The sequence below is a fragment of the Aythya fuligula genome, chromosome 2, assembly GCF_009819795.1.
Source record: "Aythya fuligula isolate bAytFul2 chromosome 2, bAytFul2.pri, whole genome shotgun sequence".
NCBI lineage: Eukaryota > Metazoa > Chordata > Aves > Anseriformes > Anatidae > Aythya > Aythya fuligula.
The window spans coordinates 141,107,189-141,132,394 of record NC_045560.1 but is presented as its reverse complement, the minus strand read 5'-3'; the positions used below and the strand labels follow the sequence as shown (position 1 = coordinate 141,132,394).

General features: G+C 36.3%; 1 protein-coding gene across 1 annotated transcript; it reads left to right on the top strand.

The window, feature by feature from the left end:
• EIF3E (eukaryotic translation initiation factor 3 subunit E) lies at positions 1 to 22,067 on the top strand. The gene is made up of 13 exons (XM_032181973.1): positions 1 to 121; positions 1,667 to 1,781; positions 4,661 to 4,778; positions 7,736 to 7,778; positions 8,237 to 8,341; positions 9,991 to 10,116; positions 11,600 to 11,724; positions 12,358 to 12,484; positions 14,294 to 14,395; positions 15,362 to 15,471; positions 20,338 to 20,440; positions 20,662 to 20,796; positions 21,897 to 22,067. The coding sequence occupies exons 1-13, from the start codon at positions 32 to 34 to the stop codon at positions 21,933 to 21,935; spliced, it is 1,338 nt and encodes a 445-aa protein (XP_032037864.1). The 5' UTR covers positions 1 to 31; the 3' UTR covers positions 21,936 to 22,067.
• The last annotated feature ends 3,139 nt before the right edge of the window (positions 22,068 to 25,206 follow it).

Here is a 25,206-nt window from a genome sequence, read left to right as displayed (position 1 = left end):
GCCCTTCCTCTTCCCCGCCTCCCGCACCAAGATGGCGGAGTACGACCTGACCACCCGCATCGCGCACTTCTTGGACCGGCACCTCGTCTTCCCGCTGCTCGAGTTCCTCTCCGTCAAGGAGGTGAGTGCCCGGTGCGGCGGGGAGGGGCCGGGGCCGGCACCGGGGGGCCGCCGGCGCCTCGGTCGGGCGGCCCGGGGCCCGCTCCCAGCGCGGCGGGGGGGGGTGCGCGGCGCCATGTGGGGAGCGGCGGGCGGGGGCTGCCCGGGGGGAGGCGGGTGGAAGGGGCAGGGGGCTCTGCTCGGGGCTGCGTTGGCTTCGCCGTTTTGGGAAGGAACCAGTCCTCGTTGCTGCGGGTTGTCCTACCGGCCCGGGACTGTCACCCTTCGGAGGGGCGGTGTAAGCACGCAGCTGGCCTTCCGAGCCGCCCTCCTCGCTGTTTGTTTTCTGGTGTGTAGGGCAGGGGCAGGTCCTGCGTACCCCAAATCCCCGTTGGTTTGTTCTATTTATGTAAAACTAGGTCACTAGGGGAAGCCCAGTGATGTCAGAAGTGCTTGAGGCTCAGTTCTTGTCAATCAGAGTTACCCAAGGTACTCAGCTGGTCTGTTTAAAAACCTGAGCAAAACATGCCAGGTTTCATAGACTTTGAATTTTGAAGTTGTCAGAAACAAAACAGTGAAGTGTGTGTATGTTGCAATAACTTTCATTGTAACAAACATACATTGTAACAAAATTTCATATCTACTATGTAGATTTTGTTTGATGTCACTCATCATGAGTGTGTTAGTTGTATTTTGGTGTTTGTAAACCAGCTCAAGATAATTAAATGGTTACTTTTGGCAGTGTGTTATTTTGAATAGCATAATGTTCAGAGCTAAGTTCAGCTTCTGAAGGTTTTATATGTGAAAGGTCTGCATGTGGTGTGGTTAACTGTAATGCACCCTTCATGCAGGCATATTTTTGTGTGCTAGGTTACCCCTCCACCTGCATCTTGGTGATCTAACAGCAGTTTGCAACTGAAAGCTAAATTATTAGGACATTTAAGAAACAATTAAACAAGCCTAAAGACAGTGAACTAATTACAGAAGCTCAACGAAATTTACTTATTATGCTGTAGACTTAAGTGTCTCAGTTTAAGCTGTGTTACACTTACATGTGAAGTTTAATCTTGAGTGTCTCTTCAGAGATCCATTTTAAAGTATTTGATATGTCTGCATGGTTCAGAATGCTATTTTGTGAGCTTCCTGTCTGTGTTGCATCTCTAAGTTCTGGGTTCAAAACTTTTTAAATCTTTGTCGGATTTCCTGTTTCATACCACACCCCCTTTCACCACATGAAGTGTTACTTACTTTGGCTTACTAAGTAACTAATTTACCTTCATTAGAAATAATCATCTAAAAATGTTACTTGTCCTGTAACTATTCTTAAGTTCGAGTGTTCATGGATAGTAGGGAAGTGGAACTATCTTGCTAGGACTGGAAATAGGCAGGCTGTATGATAACCACACCAAGTGGCAGAACTGTGATACGTTGTAAAGGTGTTAGTCTTGATGTGTGAAGTAACTTAAGTGGATAAAATCCATAAACTGAACCTTACCATGAAGTTAACTGTATAGTATTAATTGGAAACTATTTAGGGATATTCAGAGAAATCTGATTCCTATTTCAGATATACAATGAAAAAGAACTCCTTCAAGGAAAGCTGGATCTCCTCAGTGATACCAACATGGTGGATTTTGCTATGGATGTGTACAAAAACCTGTATTCTGATGAAATTCCACATGGTAAGCTGCTCAGTTAACACAAAGTTTTGAAACAAATTTTATGTATTGCTTTGCAACCTATCTGAAATAATAATTAGCAGTTAGTAATTTGCATATTGCCATCAAACTACAAAGCTGTTCAGTTTTCGTCTTAAAGAAATGATGTGCAATACTGAAATGAGTACCCTAATCCTGGGACACTGGGGTTTGCTGGTCAATCAGGAACCTAGTCTTTCAATGTGGCACGTATTTCAGTGCTGATTTGGTTAATCCAAACACTTCAGTGGTATAGCCTTAAAGTGGTACCTATTTTTCATGTCAAATTAGATACTATTGCAAAATGATTTGGGGCTAGTGTAACTTTCTTTAAAGCATCCCTTACATTTAAGGCTAGATCTTCCTTATAAGTAATTCTATTGATTGTCAGATCTTGAGGGGGGTAGTCATTTTTGGAAATGCATGTTTTGACCAATTGTGTCAATGGATAAATTGCTGCTTCTTTAGAAGGAGTAACTCCAAATGAAATCATTAGAGATATATGAAAATCAATGATTAATACTGTGAACTGAAATTTAGTCTCATTGTCTTCATGTTTTTGGAAGCTTTCTTATTCTTCAACTTCTATCTTCCTGCATAATGTCTTGAGAGGGGGAGGAAAAAAATAGGAGATCATACTTCCTGTAACTTCTATCCTTTGTGGCTTTATTTCCTTTTGCTGTTTGTTTGTGTTGTTTTTCCTTGTTGACATTAATCTTTGAATATTTGCTTTCTCCCTATTCCCATATCTTATTTAATTCTATGGAATTAATTACCTTTTCCTAAACTGTAGTGGGACTGCAGTTTGTTTCTCCTGTGCAGCTTAGGAGTGACTCAATGTACTCCTTAATCAGGTGCAAGATCCAGTTGTTACACTTCTGCATATGGGCAGAAGAACTGAGTTGTGGATGTTGGATTTAACTTTTTGTCAAAACTTATGTTTCATCATTAGATACTGATTACAGGTGCATATGCAATGATGCATGGGACTGATAATTCCAGTCATGAGACCCCTGAAGCTTTCACTTTCCTCATTAAAACAGTTGTATTGATAGCTTTACCATGAAGTTACTTTTGGTGCTGTAGGTTGCAAGAGTTAGTCTCAGGGCTGTAAAAAAAAAAAATAAATAAAAATATATATAAAAAAAAAAATCTTAGAGCTGAGCATGTTTTTCCTCTTTTTCTTTCCTTGCTCCAGAGTTTCTAAACTACTGAAGCATATTACAGTATCAGTACTAAAAGAATAGTAAATGACAGCACAAGAAGTAGCAATCCTTGTACATGTTAACAAAATAACTAGTCTGTTTTAAATCTGATTACAGCCAGTTATTTAATTAGGTTACCAAACTGCATAAATTTAAAAGCTCTTAGCTGTGTGTAAGTTGAATTTGCCACTGGGAGAGCTCTGCTTTCATACAGTCCAGCAGCTTCCACCCTTATAATTTTGTTTTGCATACTTTTAAAACTATTAATTTTTAAATAATCATTTTGGAGGTATGAAACTTTTTTTAATATGATGACTTCTTATTGTTTGATCTCTGGCTTTCATTTAACAATATGAAATTAGCATAGGTAGTACTTTCACCTAAGAGTACAGATTTCTTTTACTGCTTTCATGACACATGAAGATATCTCATCTTCATGAAGCAACACTACCAAAATGTATGTGCAGGCAGGGTCTTTTTGCTTGCAAAATTGCTGGTTTCATTAAATTTTATACTAACTTTTATTAAGGCCTTACTGGTTTAAGTTATCAAAGTGTAACTGTCACTTAAACTGTTATATTTAGAAATGCCTGTGCACTGTTTATAGTTCTGTTTCTTGTCCTCTGTGATCACTTCAATTCCATAGCCAGAAGATGTCACACGACAAAAAAATCTGTACTCCTAGTAAGTTAACAATAGTTTTTCTTACATCTGTTTCCCCTTCTGTAACTTCAAGATTCATCTGAAGTTGGAGATAGTTGCTCCTTATTGGAGTATTTCCTGTCAGGCAAGTTGTTTGTAGACCTTGGTTGGGTCACTATTACGGTGTTTTTCCCCTTGGGAGCTCCTTTGCCAAAGAAATCACAAACGCAAGTCTAACAGACTCATTGTAGTGTTGTTGAATGCCCTGGTGTGTTGTCCTTGGTCATGGTTTTTCTGGATTCTGTTCTCTCCTGGTATTTGTTCTTGGGTTCTCTGACCCCATAATTTTTTTGTTCATATTCCTAGTCTTAAAATGCTATTCTTTTCTGTAGCTTTTTTCTTAAAACACAAGGGCTCCACTTTAAGTGTTGATTTTGTTGCACATGGTAGCACTGGGTGGAAAGGCTTGGGTCTGTAAAACTATCATCCTGTTAACACTTTTCATAAAGAGTTAATATTCTGAATAAACATGCATAATGTTTCAGATAGCAGTCTTGCAGGTCAAACTGCTTTAAAGTCTTTCTGTGAACTTTCAGCTACATACGCTAAAAGCGTGCTTTTAGAACCTGATCAGTTAGAGGAAAATTAATCTAACTGCTATAATAGCATTGTTTACTTTCTTCCAAGTTCATTTGGAATACATGAAGTTACTTAAAAGTTTTTCTTCCACAGTGGAAGCTTGGAGATACCTTGGCTAATACAGCCTTGGCTTGAGCTAGCTGCTCTTCAAGTGGTTTGAGACATTAACTTAATAAAAAGCCTCTATTTTTTTATTTGGTTCCTTTCCTCTTGTGTAGAAGTAATGAGTTGTTAGATACCCCTGCTTTTGTGGCTTGACTGCGAGGACAAGCTAGGTAGGGATTGGAAGAAGGTGTTTACATGTGCTGTTGGCACCATGTAATTACAGCTTGATTTCTGCAAAAAATTAAAACATTACGTGGATTTGCTTGTGTTTAGCTCTGCGTGAGAAGAGAACAACTGTTGTTGCACAGCTGAAACAACTTCAGGCTGAAACTGAACCTATTGTCAAGATGTTTGAGGATCCAGAGACTACGAGGCAAATGCAGTCCACTAGGTAATTTTTAACATAACTTTCTCAAAGGCTTGTTGGTACCTCTTAAGCATTGATGATGGCTGTCTGTAGCAACTGCAAGAAAGGCATTTGTATTTCTAACCAGTATTTAAGTTGTGTGGACAGTTTATTACAATTGGTATACCCAATCTATTCTTTTAAGTGATTTTACCTGTTGTACACAAGGTATTTCTGTCCTTAGTGCTCAGCTGCAGACAAGTGATTCCTGTTATTCAGTACATTATGTTTTGGGGGATGGGAAATAGGAGTTGAAACAACGTTTGGATTCCTCTTCTGTAGATGTCTGCCTTCTCTCCCTGTATCTTTTGCAGAGGATTAGGGAATGTTGTCTGTCGTATTCTGGGAGGCCTGGTGGATAAACATCCTCTCAGCCTCATAGCAATTCTTTATTTCAGGCATACAATGTCCTTTCACCCTCTGCTTCCCACAATGGACTGACCAAGTTGTTGATATGAGGTAGTGCTAGCAATCATCTTTTTGAAGATGTGTCCAATTACTTTTTGCTTGAATTGAAGTAATTAAAGTAGAATGGGTCTGTTGCATCTTAGATACAGTGTTTAGACAGTTTTCTTATGATTAAGCATGAGTTAAAAGGATTCAGCTGTAGTAGTTGAAGTAACTGCCTCTCTTCAACAGAGAGGGGTGGGTAGACACTTAGTCTAAGTTTTTGCTTGTTGTCTTTCACAATTGTAATAACAATGTTAACAATGTTGATAATGTAAAGTGTCTCTTCTTTTGTTAGATTAATTAGATCCCTTATTCAGCCTTGCTTGCTTTAAGATTTCAAATAGTGTACCACTATGTATGTAATATTAATATTGAAACTAGCTTTCCAGCAGTTCAGAAAAAGCTTTTATTTACTGTTCAGAAAGTGCTTAAGCTTCTGCTGTAAAAAGCACTGTCAGGGTAAGTAAAGTACCTTTTTATATCTTATTTCTGCATGAATATGCATATAAGTCCATTCTAATAAGAGAAGGAATTATGTTGCCTATAGCTTGAGTGGTTATGGGAAGAAGGGAGCCATTCAAGAGCATTTGGAAATACAGCTTTGAAAGTAAAAAGCCCAATTGTAATTAACTGCTTTTCTTTATTTTTGAAATTTCTGAAAGTTTGCTGCTCAGAAATAGTGGTTTTGGTTATTGGCTCAGTGGGAGTCATGATTGGGATTGTTGAGATCCTACAGTAATGGGATGAATTGGACTGAAATATGTAAATCAGTCTAGAACAGAGTAGTGGTCTTCAGATAAGTAGATAACAATTTTTGCTTCCTTGGCTTCTATGAATTTCTGCTGGTGACTTGTAACCTGTATCAAACTCAGAGCTATGTATCATCAGGGCTCTAGATCACAGCTTTTGAACCATAGCAGTGCTGTTTAGAGTGTCCAAGTCTGGGGAATAGTGGAAGATGTGTGAAAGAGACTGCAACTGGCAGCTCTTCCAAGAGTAAGCCAAAATATCTAGGTTGTTTTTTTCCCCATGTTGGAGAAAGGCCTTAAAGTTTTAAAAAGTATAGAGAAATAGTCAGTATGCCTCCACCTTGCAGTATCTTCTAGTGGAAGAAACACATGAGACTCTCAGTACTTCAGGTATTGCTGAGGTGTGTCATTCTTCCCTGCCTTGACAGTGTGACATTTCCCTGTATGACCTTGACTCAGATACCCTAAGTTCTAGTTAGTCTTACAGCTTTGTGGTCAGTTGATTTCAGAATGATTGAGGAAGTTGCCTCCTGTATGCATTTTCACTGTATCTTTGTCCACAGAGTAATTTATAGCTTGGTGCTCTTTTCTGCATTGAAATCTTGGGTATGATAGAGCATGGAAGTGGATTTATGTATGGATTTACTTCTGTAATATATGAAATTCAACTTATTTGCCATTGTTCTCTTTGAACTAGCAAATTGCAAAAATGGAGTCAATCTCAGGAGGAACAGCTAGCCTGCAAGTTCTGTGAAATAGGATGCAGTTGAACAGAGTTGATCAAACACGAAATTTTTCTGGAGAACTACATTTGAGTCCTTGTGTCAATCCATCATTATTGAAAGAAATCTGAATTCTTGGAAGTAGAGGGTACGCAAGGGTACAGGAAGTGGTAGGCATTAGAATAGGAAAAAAAGTAATGTTCTTTCAGTATTGTAGAAAGGTGGTTCATACGATCAAAGTCTCAAATAGAGACTATTTTCAGTAATGTTTTCTAATTTATTGCAAATACTGGATAAAAAAATCATGCACAAAATAAATTGTTCAAAATACCACAGGTGTATAAAATCTTATGGGCAAGTGTGACACTGGTGGTAGGTCATCCTGTGTCTGACTCCTGGAGGCTTGAACTTATCTTAGATCATGATAATGGTGGTTGCTCTTCTATTATGCATGTTGAATCCAAAAGGCTTCATTAATGTGTTCATATGTAAATTAAGCATTTACAACCGACTAAGTGTGATTATTGATTCTAGTTGTGTACTTTTCAGGTACTTCTGTCATAGAGGTATCCTTGCTAACCACTGTGTCCCAGTGTTGAGTGCGATAAGTTTCGTTTCCAGTGGTTTGAGTCATTGCAATTTTTTCTCATCTTCTATTAAATTTGTACTTTTTGGCTAGAGTAATTGCTGTGGAATTGGAACAACTGAGAATTCTATTAGAATTTAATTTTCATATTGAACACTGGGGATGCTGTCAAATTTAAAACAATTTCCCACCTTTTCTTGAGTGTATCTGTTGTTGCAGGTGGCAATCGTTATTTTAAATTACATTAATTTTACTTAGGGAATAATTGGCTTGCTATTTCTGTAGTTACTATTGCACAACAACTGGAGAAGTATCATTCTAAATTCATGTACTGTTTGGGTACTTTTAACACCTAAAGATTGTGTTGTGTTGTGTGTTGCATGGTGACAATCAGTTTGTTTTGTAAAAACAGTGGTTTTTATCTTTTCATTATAGGGATGGTCGAATGCTGTTTGACTACTTAGCTGAGAAGCATGGTGTAAGTGTTTTAATTGCTCTATCTGTTGGAACTCAGGTCTAAACATTTCCATCCCACCTCTCCCACAGCCAGCAGCTCTGAACCAGTGTTTTGGCCTGGCTCACTTGACTGTAGCTTATGGATGGAACTCCTAGTGCTGAAATATTTTATTTGAATGCCTTTGCGCTCATACAATAATACAAACAAAAACTGAAGCTGGAGCTTAATATTAGCAATGTCCTTATAACTAAGTTGTGCTTTACTTTGCAATGCAGAACGTTTTTTCCACAGTGTTAATTTAGTCACTAATTCAGTGATGTAAGTTAAGAGTAGCTTTTGCATTGTCTATAGAGTCTGCAATATCTTTCAAATAACTTTGGAGAAGTTATTCAACTTTTTGAAAAGGTCTGTTAAGGGTTACTATTGAAATGGGCTTCTAATAACATTTTGTTTTACTAGTGAAAACTTTTTCTTTACAGTTTAGGCAGGAGTACCTAGATACACTCTACAGGTATGCAAAATTCCAGTATGAATGTGGCAATTACTCTGGAGCTGCAGAATATCTATACTTCTTTAGGGTTCTGGTAAGTTTTGGTTGTGTTTTTTAGTGAAATGTTTAGTCCTCTATTGTCTGTATTAATTGTTAAAATACAATGTGAGCTTCTTTGAGACAGTTACTATGCACCAAGGAAAAATTGAAAAGACTTGTCAGACTCATTATTAATATACTTAATGACTGTTGTCCAGCAATTGGTTTCATGTGAAACTTCTTCAAATTTGTTCTTTACATTTGTGGGTCTTGTGATAAGATTAAATTTTGCAGTATTTCTTGTTTCATATTTGTTTCCCGACTGTAACTGAATCCTAGAGAAAAACTTAAAAACAGAAAAATAGTTGCTTTTGTGCATGGGTAAAAAGCTTGCAGGTAGGTTGAAGGTAATCACTGGTAATGGTGAACTAACTTCTTATTTGGATTCTTAATCCATCTTTTTGTGAATTTTATGGCAGATTTAAGACTAAGTCATGTACCCAGGAAATGTAAGCAGTAAATGAGATTTATAGAATGAGATCTATTGCTCCTTAAGCAACTCTTCTCATGTTATTGTAACTCATATCATTTGTGAAGTGTAGGAATGAATTTTGAGAGAGTGTCTTGTGAGACTCTCAATACAGTCAACTTACTGTTGTTCAGTGAATATCTACTTTCTAGTCCCATCTAGAAAGACCCTAAACTTTCTGAAATGCTGCTAGATTAAATAGTCAACTACAAAAATTACTGCTATAATTCAAAAAGCAAATTTGTGAAATGAATCCCTAATGAGAATAGGGTTGAGAGTAAGAATGAGTTGAATTCATAGTCAAATGTTGATAAGGTGGAATTCTTCTATATGACTTTTCAGTACTCAGAATTTAATGCTCTGAGAAAGGAAATAACTAACTTGCATAGGTTTGTGGGCAGCTGTCCTTAATTGCACTTTAACTCTGGGCTTAACATTATATTCTTAGGTTAATGAATTTAAAAACATGAAGTATTGCTTTTGTGTTTGTAATAGCTTGGTGTAGGGTTTGTTACTAACTCCAGGAGAAGATCTTATTTTTTATTTAAGGTTTGTGTGATGAACCAAACAGATGAAAACTATTATAACTAATTTGAGAGAAGAACTTGACACTGAATGACCTAGTGTAACATTCTTTTATCAAACTAAGAAGGCTTGACCTTAGAACTATCCTTGTAGGAAACACTCACTACTGCAAAGCTGTAGTTTTACTGAACACTTGTGTGAGAAGTATGTTTCCTCTACAGCATTAGCAGAAAATCTGAGTCTTAGATTTGGTGATATGATTATCTGCTGTCCCAATTTTTTGGGGCACCTGCTTTGAAAGAGGCATTTGTTCTAATAGCTCAGAAACATTCTTACATAGTATAGATTTGGAACTAGTGTCATCTCAGGCATATAGTTATTTTTTTAGTTTTCTGCTGTGTAAGTTAAAACAGCAGCAGGGAGCTTTGTCTTACAGGATTTTCTAGTTTCTACTTTAGAAGTTTTACTGCTCTTTCACCTTTTGTACCTAAATTGCTTTAAGTATTTAACATGTATGTATGTACAATTCAGAAAGATAGGATTTAGTTTGACATCCTGTAAGTTTAAAAATAGAAATTTCCTTTTAATATCTTTAGAAATTAAAATCTGCTTTTTAAGAATAAGATGACTTATTGCTGTTGTTGAATTAGGTTCCAGCTACAGACAGAAATGCTCTGAGTTCTCTGTGGGGGAAACTTGCATCTGAAATTCTGATGCAGAATTGGGATGCAGCCATGGAAGATCTCACAAGACTGAAGGAGACAATAGATAATAATGTAAGTGAAATCTTGGTCATGTTAGTAAGGTGAGAAGTTAGTTGTTAGTATTCAAGTTCTGCTATTAATTACTACTTCTGTCATTAAGAGCAGTTAATCATGCTTTTGCTAAGGATGTGCATTTCCTAAGTGGTGTCAGGAAAGTAGAAGGATGCTCAAGAAGAAATGTTGAAGAGTTATCCAGTCTTTTTCAAATGATTTGCTTTTTCTTTATGCTTAGAAATGAAGCTGAGAACTTCTAAGGTATTTCCAAAACAAACAAACAAACCACCTGGCTCAAGGATGAGTTTGAAAGCAAGGTTTCTATATGAGAAACTGCTTGCTACTTAAATTTCAGATAGCTGTACTTTTCCTTTTCTGTAAAGAATTAAATGCATGTATCTATATTCTTGTTGCATGAAAATATTTTTAACAGAAAATGTAAGGCTTGTTAGTGGAAACCAGTTTCAGTCAATTCAGTTTCCTTACCATGTGAGTTCAGATGACTACCAGGAACATGAAGGGAAAGAATGGGGATGCAGTATTAATTCAAAGCAGCTGAAGTGATTAAGGACATCTCAGAGTCTTAGTCTTAACTATCTGTAGAACTTCAGTGTCTGTATTTGAAATACTTCGCTCCCCTCTTTCCCCAATTGTTCTTTATTTTACATGGCAGATAACAAATGTTAACAATTCTTCTTGTCAAATTTACCTATGAACCTATATTCTTATAGACTATTAAATCTGGTTTAGTCATGAGACTCCATGTCTTTTAGTAGGGGGTTGAATCATAATAGTTGTCCTGATCCTGTGAGTGATTATTACTTGCTATATCCATTGGTTTTAAATATGTTGCTTTGCAACCTCTTTGAAGAGCTGTTAAATTTGGAGCAAATCCAGGTAAGCATAGAACTGAATCCCTATTTCTGCTGTATTGGTTGGTGTAAATGAAGAAAGTTGTTTAGTGGAGGACTTGTTAGTGTTAGATGAGAGGTTGGACTCAATGATCTTGAGGTCTCTTCCAACCTAGAGAGTCTGTGAAGTTAGGTTTGCATTTTTTTCATTGGAAATGTTTGTGGCATTTCATCACTGTCTGAGAGTATCACAAAAAATATTTGTGGTGCTTAAAAGAGAAACTGAAAAGCTAGAGAAGCAAGTTCATCAGATCATATGTGAAGACACAAGGGCTGAAATTCAGGATTAAAAAGGGAAGTAATTACTTTGTTAGTATGGTGGTCTTCTGAGAACTGAAGTCTATGCTCCTGTGGTAACAGAATGAGTTTTGGCAAACAATTTGAAATAAAATGCTGGAAAAAATGTTATCTTGGTCATAGCTTTCAGCACATCTGTACTTTCCAGTTAAGTTAAAAAGCTGGAGGTTAAACTCTGCATTAAAGTGATAACTAAAAGGAGTCAATGGAAAACTAGTTATAATTTTCCATGTATTGGTATTCATGTGAACTGTCTTGTTACTTTGGTTTAACCTAGTGTTGTTTTCTTGTAGTCAGTAAGCTCTCCGCTGCAGTCTCTTCAACAAAGAACATGGCTCATCCACTGGTCTCTGTTTGTGTTTTTTAATCATCCTAAAGGGAGAGACAATATCATCGATCTCTTTCTCTATCAACCACAGTAAGTTGTTCTGTATTTTTGGGGGTTAATGAAAAATAAATACACAAGCTCGTTCAGTGTTTTTGATCTGTTTCAGGAGTTCCAATGATACTAGCACTTCATTTTCTGGGTTTTTGTTTATAATTTGTTTTTCTTTGTGGCTATAATTCCCCTTCAAGGAGGCAGATAGTAAAACAGGAAGAACTGGCCCTTTTTTCCCCCATGTTGAAGGGTATGGAATAACTTCATGTATTGATTCCTACAACATCTTTCAGGGTGGTGGGGAAGATTCTTGTAAAATCTGGTTTGACTTTACAAGATCTGTTTGAGAAGAATTTGAGGAAAATCTGAGAAGAATAAAAATGTGAATTGAGATGTAGAGCTATATGACATCTGGAACAGCTTAACACCAGAAATTAATTATCAGTATTACATGGACTGTTCTTTTAGTGCAAACTCCCTTCCCTACTAGTGCACTGCTGCCTCTTCTCCTTCCTCACCAGAGGTCATCATTGTTAGCAAATATAAATAAACAAATACAAATCCTTCTGTATTTAAATAAATGTGCTATAGTATTGCATAGAAGACATGAGCTATTATAAGTATTGTTTTGATGCAAAAGTGGATTTCCTGAGCTCTGTCTGGACTTTTCAGGTATCTCAATGCAATTCAGACAATGTGCCCACATATCCTCCGATACCTCACTACTGCAGTCATAACAAATAAGGATGTTCGAAAACGTAGACAAGTGCTGAAAGATCTAGTCAAGGTTATTCAACAGGTAAGGGCTGAAATCTGCTGTTTCCTGTTCATATTTTTTTTACTGGGACTATAACTTTAATGTGCCTGTGCTGGGACTTCTTACATATTTCAGTCCTAACTCTGTCACTGAAGTTTTTGTTCATTGTGAAGTAAAATGTATATTGTTTGCTGGAAGGGCAAAATAATGAATGAAGTACTGCTGTCAGTTTTGCTTTTTCCCCCCTGTATGATCAAGGCAGAAAACTTCAGCAAGATCCTTGGAATTGTTCTTGATCTGATTCTTTTTCAGCCATCCCTACAATGAATTGTTGTACAAGTAAAATCTTGCTTGCATTTTAGGACAACTGAACAGTGTACCGTGTTTTATGTTCAAATTCATATGCATTTCTTAAATGTTTTATCACAGTTATGAGAGGATGTAGCCATTGATAGGAGTTACAAAAGAATCAAGGTGCTTGATAATAGCAGTTAAGTAGTTAATCACAAAGATTGTGATCTGAAATTGGTATGCAACTTGTAATAATACCATACATGGTGAATAAAACTGGTATATATGTGATGGTGCATTTATTAGAGGCTAGCATTTGTGTCCACTTTAGGCAATGATACAACTCATTATGTTAAGTCCAATCAATTCAAAATTCAAATTTTAAGCATCTTAATCTAAGTGTTAATCTTCACAGCAGTAGTAGCATAAGCAACTGTAAAGAAGTTCAAGCGTCAAAACCTGTCTTGAGGAAAATCTTTACTTTAGGATTGAATTGTAATACAATTAACATTTCTACAGTGTTTCTTGTTTTAATTTTCTTTCCCATTCAATATGGGAAGAAAGTGTCAGTAGCATATTCCTTTTGAAAGTAACAATTCTGTTGGTTTTGAAATGCCCATTAAAAGATTTTACTCTTCTCTGTATGGTTCATTGTATCATTGTTGAATGGTAGAGGATATGTATTTATATATTTGAAAGTGTTTCAGACATGATAAATGGCAATTCTGCAGTGTTGCATGGTAGACTCTTGGTAAGAGGCAAGTCAGTCCATTCTCTAAACACTAAGACACTAATGTCCTGTGCAAGTATTGAACTAATAGGTAAGCAGTTGTATGTTCATCTCTATTATGCTGAAAATGTTATCCAAGACTGTTTCACATGAGTGTTAATTTCTTGGTTAATAAGTGCAATTTTGGTCTGTAAAATGACCCATAAAACTGAACATTAAACATAAATGAGGTTCCAAGGAAATCAGACTCAAATTTCTTTGACAAAAAGAGCTGCCTTAGTAATTACTTTATCTGCTCATCCTCTTTGGATACTGAAGCTGATAATGACAGCTATTGAATTAAGCTGCCTTAAAATGTACATTAGGAATATACCAAATTTATTAATTTACACATGTGTATAAATCTATTCTTGCCTCTTAGTTATGAGTTTATTCTGTAATGTCAAAATAAAGTACTTTGTATAAGTGGTAGCATTTTGTATTAACCATGATTTAACTGTGTATATTGAATGCTGATACAATTGAAAGTGACTATTCCAATTGCAAAAACTACTCCAAATTGAGGAAGAATCTTCTAATGCTTTAAGAAAATAGCATGTTTGACACAAAATCAGTTCTGTTCAGTAACAGTACTTCTAACCTGCTAAATGCTGAAAGTGAAATTGCACTCCTAATTATTTAATGAGTATTAAAAATAGGTGTTTATGGCTCTTATGAGACTGTATAGACTTTTTTCAAGTATTAAATTTTGTTACATGTGATACAGTGATCAAGTGATCTTGTGGCCTTGGTTTCCTATATTGCCTGATTTTTTTACTTATTTTTGACAGGAGTCCTACACGTACAGGGACCCCATCACAGAATTTGTGGAATGCCTGTATGTTAATTTTGATTTTGATGGTGCACAGAAGAAGCTGAGAGAGTGTGAAACAGTAAGCTTTACAACACTTTCTTCATTTAAGCATGGATCTCTAAAATCAGTGGTCAGCTAATTTGTTTGAAGTGGTACTTGATTTCATTGCAGGTGTCTCCTGATAAGCATTAAATCATGCATTTTTAACAACTCATTTTGTAACACTTAAACAAGACTTACTGTTAAGGTTATAACTTAAAAGTTGTATTTAATCAGTTTTTAGAACAAAAAGGGAATAAGTGTTTATCTGTCTGAGCTTCAGCTTTTCTATTTGTTTGAGAAGTGTTTGAAGAAAAGCTTGCATTTACCTCTTGTTCTGAAAGATGTTGCACCTTTGAATTGTGATGTTGAAAAACAACATGAAATAACCAAGGATATTTGAGTGCATATTCTTGGAACAAATTAACATAGTTATCTTGGGTTGGGTTATGCTTGGGTTGACTAGTGTAAAGGTTAATACTTATAGCTGAAAGCTGGTACCAATTCTTACAGCTTTTGTTTTGACTCTTTTCATTGGTATTGGTCACCTAATGGGGGTAAATCAGGTTTGTTCTGTTCACTGCAAAGGGCCAAAAGCCCTGTAGTCTAAACTTAAAAGGTGCATTTGCAGTACTAAGTAAGCTGGTTTGTATGCTGAGAATGCTGATAAAAGTGCCCAATGAGAGTATGAGAATATGCTTAGATTATGAGGGCAGTACTTAAATTTTATGCATTATTAAGGGAGGTCTTCAGTAGACTTACGAGAACTGTAGACTTTTCTCTTTTTTGAGTCCAACCCCAGTTACATTGTGTGACTTCAATTTAGCAGACTACAGAACTATAAAATTTTCTGTTAAATCTGTAGGTTTCTGTCCACATCTTGGAATATGCCAAGAAGTGTTCTTAGATGGACTGTTCCTGATCATGTGTATTGAAGCTATGTACATGTACATACCTGCTCTTTCCATGTTTGTTCTAAGTGTTGCCTTTCTCCTTACACTTGCAGGTGCTTGTGAATGATTTTTTCTTAGTGGCATGCCTTGAAGACTTCATTGAGAATGCCCGTCTCTTTATATTTGAGACTTTCTGTCGCATCCATCAATGTATCAGCATTGGGTAAGGTAACTTTTTAGATCTGCGGTTCAGAAAAATCAGTTGCAGATGAGTTTGACAAACAGCATAAACTTCTAAGTGATGTATTTTAGTTATACTATACTTCTGTTCCCCATAGTTCTACGTCACTTAAATCTCTAGAGAACATTGCAGAGATCTGAGACAGCAGGTACCAAAGCTGGTAAATCAATGAAATTCAACGGCATCTTGTTACTAGCTTGTGTCCAGAGCAAATACATGTATGTGAGTGGCCCTCAGAAAAAGCATTTTAATGCTACTTGATTTCAAAACAAAAAGACTTGACATAAAATTGTCAAGAGTTTTGGAAGCTTACTGAAAGGATGATTTTTTCATGAATATTTATAGTAGGAGAAAGGCAGAAGAATCTATTACTTCCTGTTCACGTGTGACAGTTGTCTTCAAATGCATCTGCAAAATGATAGGGTTTTTTATTTGCATCACAGTAAAAGTTATTAATGACTTCAATACCCCAGTTGGTAGAAAACAATTTAGGGGGGATTTTAATTAACAGAAGTATGTTTTAAGCATATACACTTGTAATATGAACTAAATGCTCTGAACAAATTTTTCTATACTTCTATGAGTATCCTTTCACTTATGGGCTAATATTTTTATCTTAAATTACCTTAGGCAAAGTACTGCACATTTGGGGATAAAAGGATTTTGGATAAGTATTTAGAAAATATAAAATGAATCTCTCTTAAGGATGAGTTTCTATGTAATATAAAACTATGTAGTTTCTCGCTGTTTTGCTGTAAATCTTTGTTCTGTGAAAGCACAAGTTTTTATAAAGATAGATGTATAAGTTTTATTTAACTAAAGACTAAATATCTATGAGAAATAGTGTTTATCATAGAAGCAATATGTAGAGAACATAGTATATGCATCTTAAGTGTGCTTTAACTGTCTGTTGGAAGATGCTGATAGACTGGATAACAAATAATTCATTAGGCAAAATTAGCAAGCTTTATTTAACAAATCAAGGTCTGTGGTAGATGGTTGCTGTTTTAGTATGTTACTTGTTTTGTGGTTCATACTGCTTTGTGCCATATATGGTATTTTTGTTTCCAGTATGACTGAAAATATTGTGGCTTGCTGTACTTCTGTGTGATAAGTGCATGCATGTAGTGGTGTTTTTATAAGCATTATGGTATGTTCTGAGGCAGAGCGTAAACTGAGTTGAGTTGGACATAGACATTCCTTGCATATACCACTTCAGGTAATTGTATGTGGAATCAATCAGTAAAAAGATTTTTCACTAGGTCAGTGTTTTAAATGATAAACACATTTATGCACAAGTTGTAGAAACCATTATATTTGGGCTTAAGTGGGGTACGTAAGTATTTCTTAGTGCATTCTGGACTTGTTTTGAAGGAATTGGCCAGTCAAAATGTTAAGTTTAAGGCATAGTTCTTATATTTCTCAGTCCACAAGTGACTTCCACTGCTGTTCCTGGAGTTGATAACTAGTTGGCTGTACCACAGTTCTTGTTGATAGATAAGTACTGTTTAAGTGTTCAGAACAAATTTGAAAATGATTAGGAGAAATCTTTTATTCCTTATGTTAAATTAGAAACTAGAGGAATAGTTTAATTTTTTAACTACTTACATCTGTTAGGCAGGTAGTGTTCTTCTGAAGGACGCAAATTTAAGATCACAACTGATAAGTGGCCTATGTGCTGTATCATCCTACAATTAGTTCACTATTTGAAATGTGTTGTTTAATAGGGAATAATAGATTAAATGAGTTAAGGATGTGATTTGGTTGTTGTGGTTAGATATGTCTGTATTCAGTTGAAGAGCTCTTCTCTTTTCCTTCTGTGCACAGTACACAATAGATTTGTTTATATATGAAGATGTGTGGAATTTGGTAATTCAATGCAAACAGATGGAAATAATCAAGAGAACTACTTTTGAAACTATTTTTCAAACCACCTGTAGCCTGAAATGGGAGATAGGAGTATTAGATACATATATCAATAGTGCAATAGGAGAATACTGTTGAAATATAATCATAATCAGGATGAGTATTCAGTGTAATCAGTTTTGAAAGATCGAGTGCTTTTTGGCTGTTGCTTTACCAGGAAAGTACTTGTCTTAATGTCTGCAAGGGGACTTTAAGGTGGAAGCTGGTAACTGCAAATGGTGACATTAGATCATCTTTTGCTTTAAAGGTTTGATAGAATTGTAGAAGTTTCTTAATACTGGTGTGTATATATTTCACTAAAAGTTTTGTTACTTGGTAACTTCAGCTATTTTATATTAAAATTCATGTACATTTCAAAGTTTAAAAACTGAGAACTTTTTTATATCCCTCTTTACCATCTGTCACTTTCATTCTGTAATATGGAAACTTGCTAAATGCATATGCAAGAAAACTGTCCAGAAGCTGTACAGAGGTGTGACTTCTGTCATGCATGCTGTATAACTTTCTAGCTAATGGGGGAGCCTACCTCTGAAGAAGCTGAGCTACTAAAATATAGACATGAATAAAGCAATTTATAGTGCTTATCCCCTGTTCAAGACTGATAGTATGTAGGTGTAGAGAATGTATTTCTTCTCAAAAGCCATCTTCAGGGTGGGAAAACTTTCTAGGACTGTGTTTACATTAACAAGTGGTGGGTTGTGAGAGGAGTGAATCTACAGAGAAACAGTTGTTGCTGAGGATCCTGGCATCCATGCTCTTCCATGTTCTGATTTAACTAAACATAGGTTTGACCCCTTCTTAGTTGTCAGAGCACTCCATACTGAAGTGTATTTTCTAGTTTATTGGAAATCATAAGAATCTAGTTTTCAGGCTGTTTTTGATCATAGCTCTCATTGCACTGGAATACAAGTTCAGTGTATAATAAATCAAGATGACAGATTTGAATTTGTTGTCCAAACTTAAATGTTAATGTAGAGGTTTGTAGCTTATCCAGTTGATGAAGTGCATCTTCATTGGCTCTTGATAATAGGAAAAGGTGCTATTATCTACTAAATGATGTAAGGCACTTCATATTTTCTAGTTTGGAATAAGTTCCGTCAAAGCCTGTGTGCTCCCCTCAGTTCCTCGTGTACAGAGGGACTGTAAGATAAGGAAAAAGCAAAATCTAGGTACTGAGGGTTGGAAAGAACCTCTGGAAGCCATCTGGTTCAATCCTGTGCACCCAATTACAACTCTGAGCAAGCTGATTCTTGATTGTTTCCAAGAGCAGAGGGTCAATATTTAAATCACAAGATAGGTAACTTTAATCTACAAAGTTGTGGCAAAAGCCACGTTTGGGGTCATCTGGAAGAGTTGTTACTTTATCAGAATCCAACTGCTACCTCCAAAAGAGAAATGAGAACTACCCTAACCTTCCTGCCCAATGTTCATTCAGTCTGGAATTTTTCATAGTGTTTACTGTGTTTGAATCAGTGATGCTAAAGCAACTTGCAGCTTCTTCCTATTGAAATATCTATCTCATACTGTCAAGATACTGATAATTCCACAATGATTTTTACACCTGATATTTTCTATTCTCTTGCTTTGTCTGCATTATGTCTCTACAACCTTAAAGTGAACCACTGATTGAAGTTCTGGTGGAATAGGAGCAACTGTGGTTGGGTCTTAACTTCCCCTTGCTTTGTCAAGCTCCACATACCTTGTCTGTTTGCTGTCATTTCTCTGAAGTGAGTTCAGTATATAAGTTACTTGATTTTTTTCCATGTTTATGCCACTTCAGAGTCATCAGTTGGGAGTGTGGGAAGGAGAATTGAGTTTATAGTTGGAAGAAGGATGAGACAAGTGTGTGGGAGAGATTGTATAGAGAAGACTATACCTAGCCTGGCTAGGTAGACTAGCTAATAATTGATAGGCTATCAAGTATTAGCTTGTCAGTAATTAGTATCAAAATGAAAATGACTTTGAGGTGCAGAAAATGTGTAAGCAAGATCCTGTAAACTGGTGAGGAATTGACCTCTTGTGCAACTCCAGTATAGCCAGCTGGGTTTTTGGTGATGTTTGCAGCCCTTCCCTCTTGTTTGTCACGTCAGTCTGAAAGCTGATGGAAGAATGAGCATTACGAATATCCTGCAGTAGCCAAATGCCAGTAGGGAGCTAGAGGAGTTGGCTGGAAAGCCACAGGAAACACCGTCAGAGGGATTTATTTCTGGACAAGAGTGCCTGCTTCAGAAAGCATTTTCCTTTCAGTTTTGCCCTCCTTCCCCATTCCTCTTTGAATTTGCAAGAAGTTTAAGTGTTGTGTATCATCTTCAGATGCGTAATGCATTTGTCACATTTCCATACCAAGCTGTGTAGTCTCATGGCACTTGTTCCTGGAACTTCAGAGTTGCTAATGGAGTTATTGTCAAATGCTTTCCTGGAGTAATTTCTCTAAACTTTCTTGACTACTTTCTTGACTACTGTTATTTTAAATAAGACTAAGTAATTCAATGTTCTGCTTTACAGTGATGGTTGCTGTTTCATGTGGGCAAGGTTTAATAGAAACAGATATTATATAAAACTGTACAGGCCAAGATGTGAGTGTGAAATAACAGGTTCACAACAAGTAGGTGTATACTTCAAGAAGTTAATTCCTTATTCAGCAGGTCTCAAGCAGTGATAGGAATTTTTTAAATTCCTTTTTATGAAGGAGAAAAATAAAAGGGGAAGGGGAAGATGTGAAAGGGTGTATGTATGTAAGCTTTGGGGTTATTTAAATCAAAAGAAAGTATGCTTCCCAAGTATATGATGTCTCTTGAAGACAAGCTTTGTGCTGTGCTAAATTTGGTGTGTTGCTTTGGTGCATGTTCTGTAGGCCTGGAATATATTTACCAATGTGAGAGGGATTGTGTTTCAGTTTCTGATAAGTCTGTTATCTCTTAGTATGTTAGCAGATAAACTAAACATGACTCCTGAGGAAGCAGAAAGATGGATTGTCAATCTAATCCGAAATGCACGATTAGATGCCAAGTTGGATTCAAAGCTGGTATGTGAATCAAAGTGACTCTGAATTTTCATCAAGTTTTATTTCTCTTTATTTAGAAGCAACAAGTTCTAACTTTTCTTTGTCTGTAAAATGTAGTGGACTTCACTTACTGTGTTTTTGATTTTGTGTGAGATGACTTGTGAAAGCTTTGAAAGCAGAGCATTAAAAGCTTGTGCGTTCTGAGTGGCTGTTAAATTTCCTGTATCTTTATTGTGTTCTAGGGCCATGTAGTTATGGGCAACAATGCAGTGTCACCTTATCAACAAGTGATTGAAAAAACCAAAAGCCTGTCTTTTCGTAGTCAAATGTTGGCTATGAACATTGAGAAGAAACTGAATCAGAGTGGTAGATCTGAGGTTGGTATAAGTTGTATTTTTCTGATTTCCTGCTATCTTTTTTTGTGAGTAATATTAAAGTATAATTCTAAAATGTTCTTTAGTTCAAGTTTATCAGAAGTACCTAACTAGTTCTGGCTCTAGAAGCTAAATAGGACATTTCTTATAGTGAGCATTAGATAGTGATTCTTGTTTTGTAATGTGAAGAGATAATAAGAAAGGAAAAAAAGGAATGCCGGAGTAGTTTTGTCATAAATTGATTCTGTACTTCCTTGCAGTAGTTTTCCTTGCTACCTTAAAAGACTCATTAAAGGGGAACATGTATGAAAGTAGTTGCATTATTTTTCCCAAGTGTGTTGTACTTAAACCATTCTGAATGTTGAACATTGAGATAAATGGCCCTTTCCCTCACTTTGGTGTTCCTTGACAATACTGAGTTTTGTGCAAGTGTTCCTTTTGCAGTGCCACTTGTAACTGAAGTATTTGTAGGTAAGTACAACTGGGCGAAGAATAAACAATGTTTGAGACTGGGACATGGAGTTGCACAAAACCCTGATGTTTTGACCTATCTCATTAAGGGCTGGAGAATATAACGAGGTTGGCCACTAGTGAAAATAATGTTGGCAAAATCTGTTTTTTGTCTGTCTGTCTTACAATATAGGAAATTTTGCAAGGAAAAAGAAAAATGTAGCATGGATGACTGAGGTCCACTAAGGACCTAGTAAGATATATTTTTCAAAAAAGATAACTTAAATTTTATTGGGATTACTCACTACTTCACTAAAATGTTAGGTTGAACAAACAATTGTAAACTAGTTAATTAGAAATTTTGTATAATTTAGTGAATTCACTATTAGTGAATATAGCTACCAAATTTTTACATTTTTATTTTGGAATGCTCTAGAACTTCATTTTCTGAAGCTACTAGGTTGGGAGACTCTGGCTGTATGACTTATGTTGCATACTTCTTGTTGCATATATCAACGCTTGTTTGAAACTTAGAGTTCCTTTACTAAATAACAATGCTTATTTCACAGTCTTAGAAATTTCTTAAATCGTTTCTCATAAATTTCAGTAACTTACTGATAGGATAGTAACTTCTGATCCTTATTTTATTCTAGGCACCTAACTGGGCTACTCAAGACTCTGGCTTCTACTGAGAATTCTGCAGAGGGGGAGAAATCAGTTGTCATTTGACTAAAAAGCATATGATAAATATGAAATGTAACCTTTTTGAGAAAAGCTAATTGTGTGTTCTTAAAAATTATTTGAATAAAATTGGCTACTTTTAACAGTCTGTGTCATCTGTAATTTGATAAGTTTTGTACTTGTTATAAAGGGGCTTTTCAGTATGGAGCATTTATTCTGGAGCATTTTGGATTACACTGAAGTAGATTTCCTTGGCACCTTTGTTCTGTGGAGTACTGCATAGTACCTCCAAGTTAGAAAGTCCAGCTCCCTTTTTAGTGATCTGTGAAGTCAATGCAAATATCAAAAGGAAGAGATACTGGCTGTGCACACAGTTCAGCTTTTAGGATTGAAGGAAAAACTGACTCTTTCACCTTACCCCTAATCCTATACTTGCTTCCCTCTTAAAGTTCTGGAACCTATTTACATGTAGCAAGCTATTCCAACTTCCCAACCTTCCTCCTATAATACTTTCCAGGCTAGAATATTTTGCATTTTTGGCTACATTTAAGACTTACTTGACAGCTAGTGTGATGCCAGAGCTGGCAAAAGCTGATTTTTAGAATTTCTTTTGTAAAGAGAAGGAAGACCTTTCTACATTTATGGCCTGATCATAATTTTTAGAGGATGTTTGGTAGCAGTTCCAACTTGAGGTGTTTCTACTCTTCCTGCTCCTCTATCATAACATGCTCATCTTGCATATGCCAGAACTTTGTGGCCACACTGAAGTTCAGCAAGGCAAAGCGTGAAGTCCTACATCTGGGATGGAATAACATCAAGGATCATGGATTGAATGGAAAGTAACTTTCCTGAAAAGGACCTGGGCGGGGATGATGGGTAGCAAGGTCAACACAAGTCAGCAGTTGCTTATGGCAGGACTACAAAGCATGTCTTTCCACAAAGTCCTATCTGAGCTTTATTAGCAAAGACTGGAACAGGTATACAGAAGTCATTATTCTTGTGAGAACACAGGTGGAATATGGTGCCCAAGTTCAGGGTTCTGTAATACAAAGACTGATCTTCTAGGGAAGGGTACTAAAATAGTGAGGAAGAAGAGCCTGTGATATAGAACAGCTGAGAGAACTCAGTACACTCAGCTTTAAGAAAAGGCGAACAGATTTTTATTGCCATTCTTGGTATGTAATTAGAGGCTTCATAGACAGGTACGTACTTGGAGGTCCATAGGGACAGAATGAGAGGTAATGAACAGATGAGAACATGGAAAAATTTAAACTAGTTATAAGGGGAAATTCACTTTTTTTCTTACTATGATGATAGTGAAGTGCTGGAACCAGTCACTAAGAGAGGCTGGGGCATCTCTACCCTTAGATGCTCAATAGTTATGTGACTGCTCTGATACACATACAGCTCAGAGTTGAACTCAGTGACTTCCAGATACAGAGGTCTTTTCCAATGTAAATTACTCTTTGTTTTGATGCATCCAATCTATGAACATTCATGCTAATCTATTACTTTAAAATACATGTATATCTTCAATTCAGCAGAGTATTTGTAATGGTTTACAGTAGCTAGTTTAATGCCACTTATCAATGTGTTGGGCTAATCCTGTATTGCCCGTGTTTCCGAAAACAGGATAAAAAGGAAAAATGGTACTGACATTCATAACGTATGGAGAGAATCACAGGGTATTTGTCAGAAGTGTTCTACCATTACATAATGAATTATAGAGTAATAAAATTAAAATTAGGGCATGTGTGGTGTAGGTGTATCATTTAATTACATCAAAAGCATGAGTTCTCACAGTCACTAGCATGCTCAGTAGGCATTCCCATTCTGCTAGTAGTTTCTCTTACCCTTCCTGGCCAGTTCCTGCTATCACACCATTCTCCTTGTGCTATGAAGTTGTTTGTGCCTTGGAAGAATTGATCCAAAAAACATTGTGTTGGGCTTATGGATACCTCTCATTTCATGACTGTCAAAACAATGGTGGTAGCATAGTGGAGATATTCAGTTAAAGGTGAATTGTTGCTGGATTGTGTATACCAGCACAGAAAGCTGCTCTACTGCACAACGATTCATTTCACTGATGAATAAGTTTGGTTTCTAGGATGGGGCTGAGGGGTCAGAGCTGCAGTTAGCAAGGTGCATTTGGAGCATAGTTTCCTAGGGCTGAGTTGTTTATGCTGAGTTTTTTTACTGTTTCTCAAGTTTTCTCGAGAGAGAGACTGAATTCAACCGTAGATTCATTCTGTGTCATTACAGCCCTGAACTACTAGCTTCAGAACAATCCAGATTGTGTAATAACCATGTTCCCTGTTTGATAACACAATCACAGAACAACTGTTATGTAATAATTAAAGAATTTTAAAATGAGATAAAATTGGAATGTTTTTTGTAAACAGCAGGAAAATGGCCCACATGCAGTTTTCCTTTTAACGGGAAGAATTTACGTAAGAGTAGTCGCTGAGTTTTAAAATCATCTTCTCTTGTGGACACAGTATTGTTACTTTTCAATTCTGTTATTTTCGATCTTTCATCTCTCAGGTGCATGTGCATTAAAAAGGTGTGTGCAGATTGTAGCATTGCTTACATTCTTGATAACTTCTCTCAACTATTAAGTGAAATATCACTTTTTATCAGCAGTTTTGATATTTGAGAGTCATTTATGTATATAAATAAAACTTGAAGAAAAACATGAGTTCAAAATTCTTACAGTACCTTCTGTAAATGTGTTGCACACCTAAATGTTTTTTTTATCATACACGTTAGGTATGACAGACCTAGACCTATGTGTCTCAAATGGTTCAGTCCAGCTCACAAAACCTGTCATGGTTAGGACATTCATACACAGTAAATGACTGATAGTTTTGGTCCATTCCAGTCCAGGAAGCTGAAAGTATCAAGTATATCCAACTTACCAGAGATGTAAAAATCACACAGCAGAATTTTGCTGCTGTTGTTTGTTTTTGAGGGTGTTAGGGGTGATATCTTGCTTTCACCCTAGCATTTCAATCCCAGCGCAGTGATCACTGAAGCCTTTGACTTCATTGTGCAGTCAGGTAGGCTTCAGGACAGGAATTCAAAATGGCAATTGGTACCACTTTCCAAAAGAAATATTTTACTGGGCAGTTCACTAAAACAGAAATTACAAAAAAAAAAAAAAAAAAAAAAAAAGAAATTCAGAGCAAGCTATGTTCACTGGTGGAATCTTCATAGGTACCTGCAAGTATGCTGCAAGTAGTTCCTAATTTTTTAAAATTTTGTCTTTGGAATAATGTTTTG

Excerpts from the sequence above, each read along its gene's own strand:
- EIF3E (XM_032181973.1), top strand. The coding sequence starts at position 32 with ATGGCGGAGTACGACCTGACCACCCGCATCGCGCACTTCTTGGACCGG. Across the intron at positions 122-1,666 it reads AGTTCCTCTCCGTCAAGGAG|ATATACAATGAAAAAGAACT; the intron begins GTGAGTGCCCGG and ends TTCCTATTTCAG. Across the intron at positions 7,779-8,236 it reads ACTTAGCTGAGAAGCATGGT|TTTAGGCAGGAGTACCTAGA; the intron begins GTAAGTGTTTTA and ends TTTTCTTTACAG.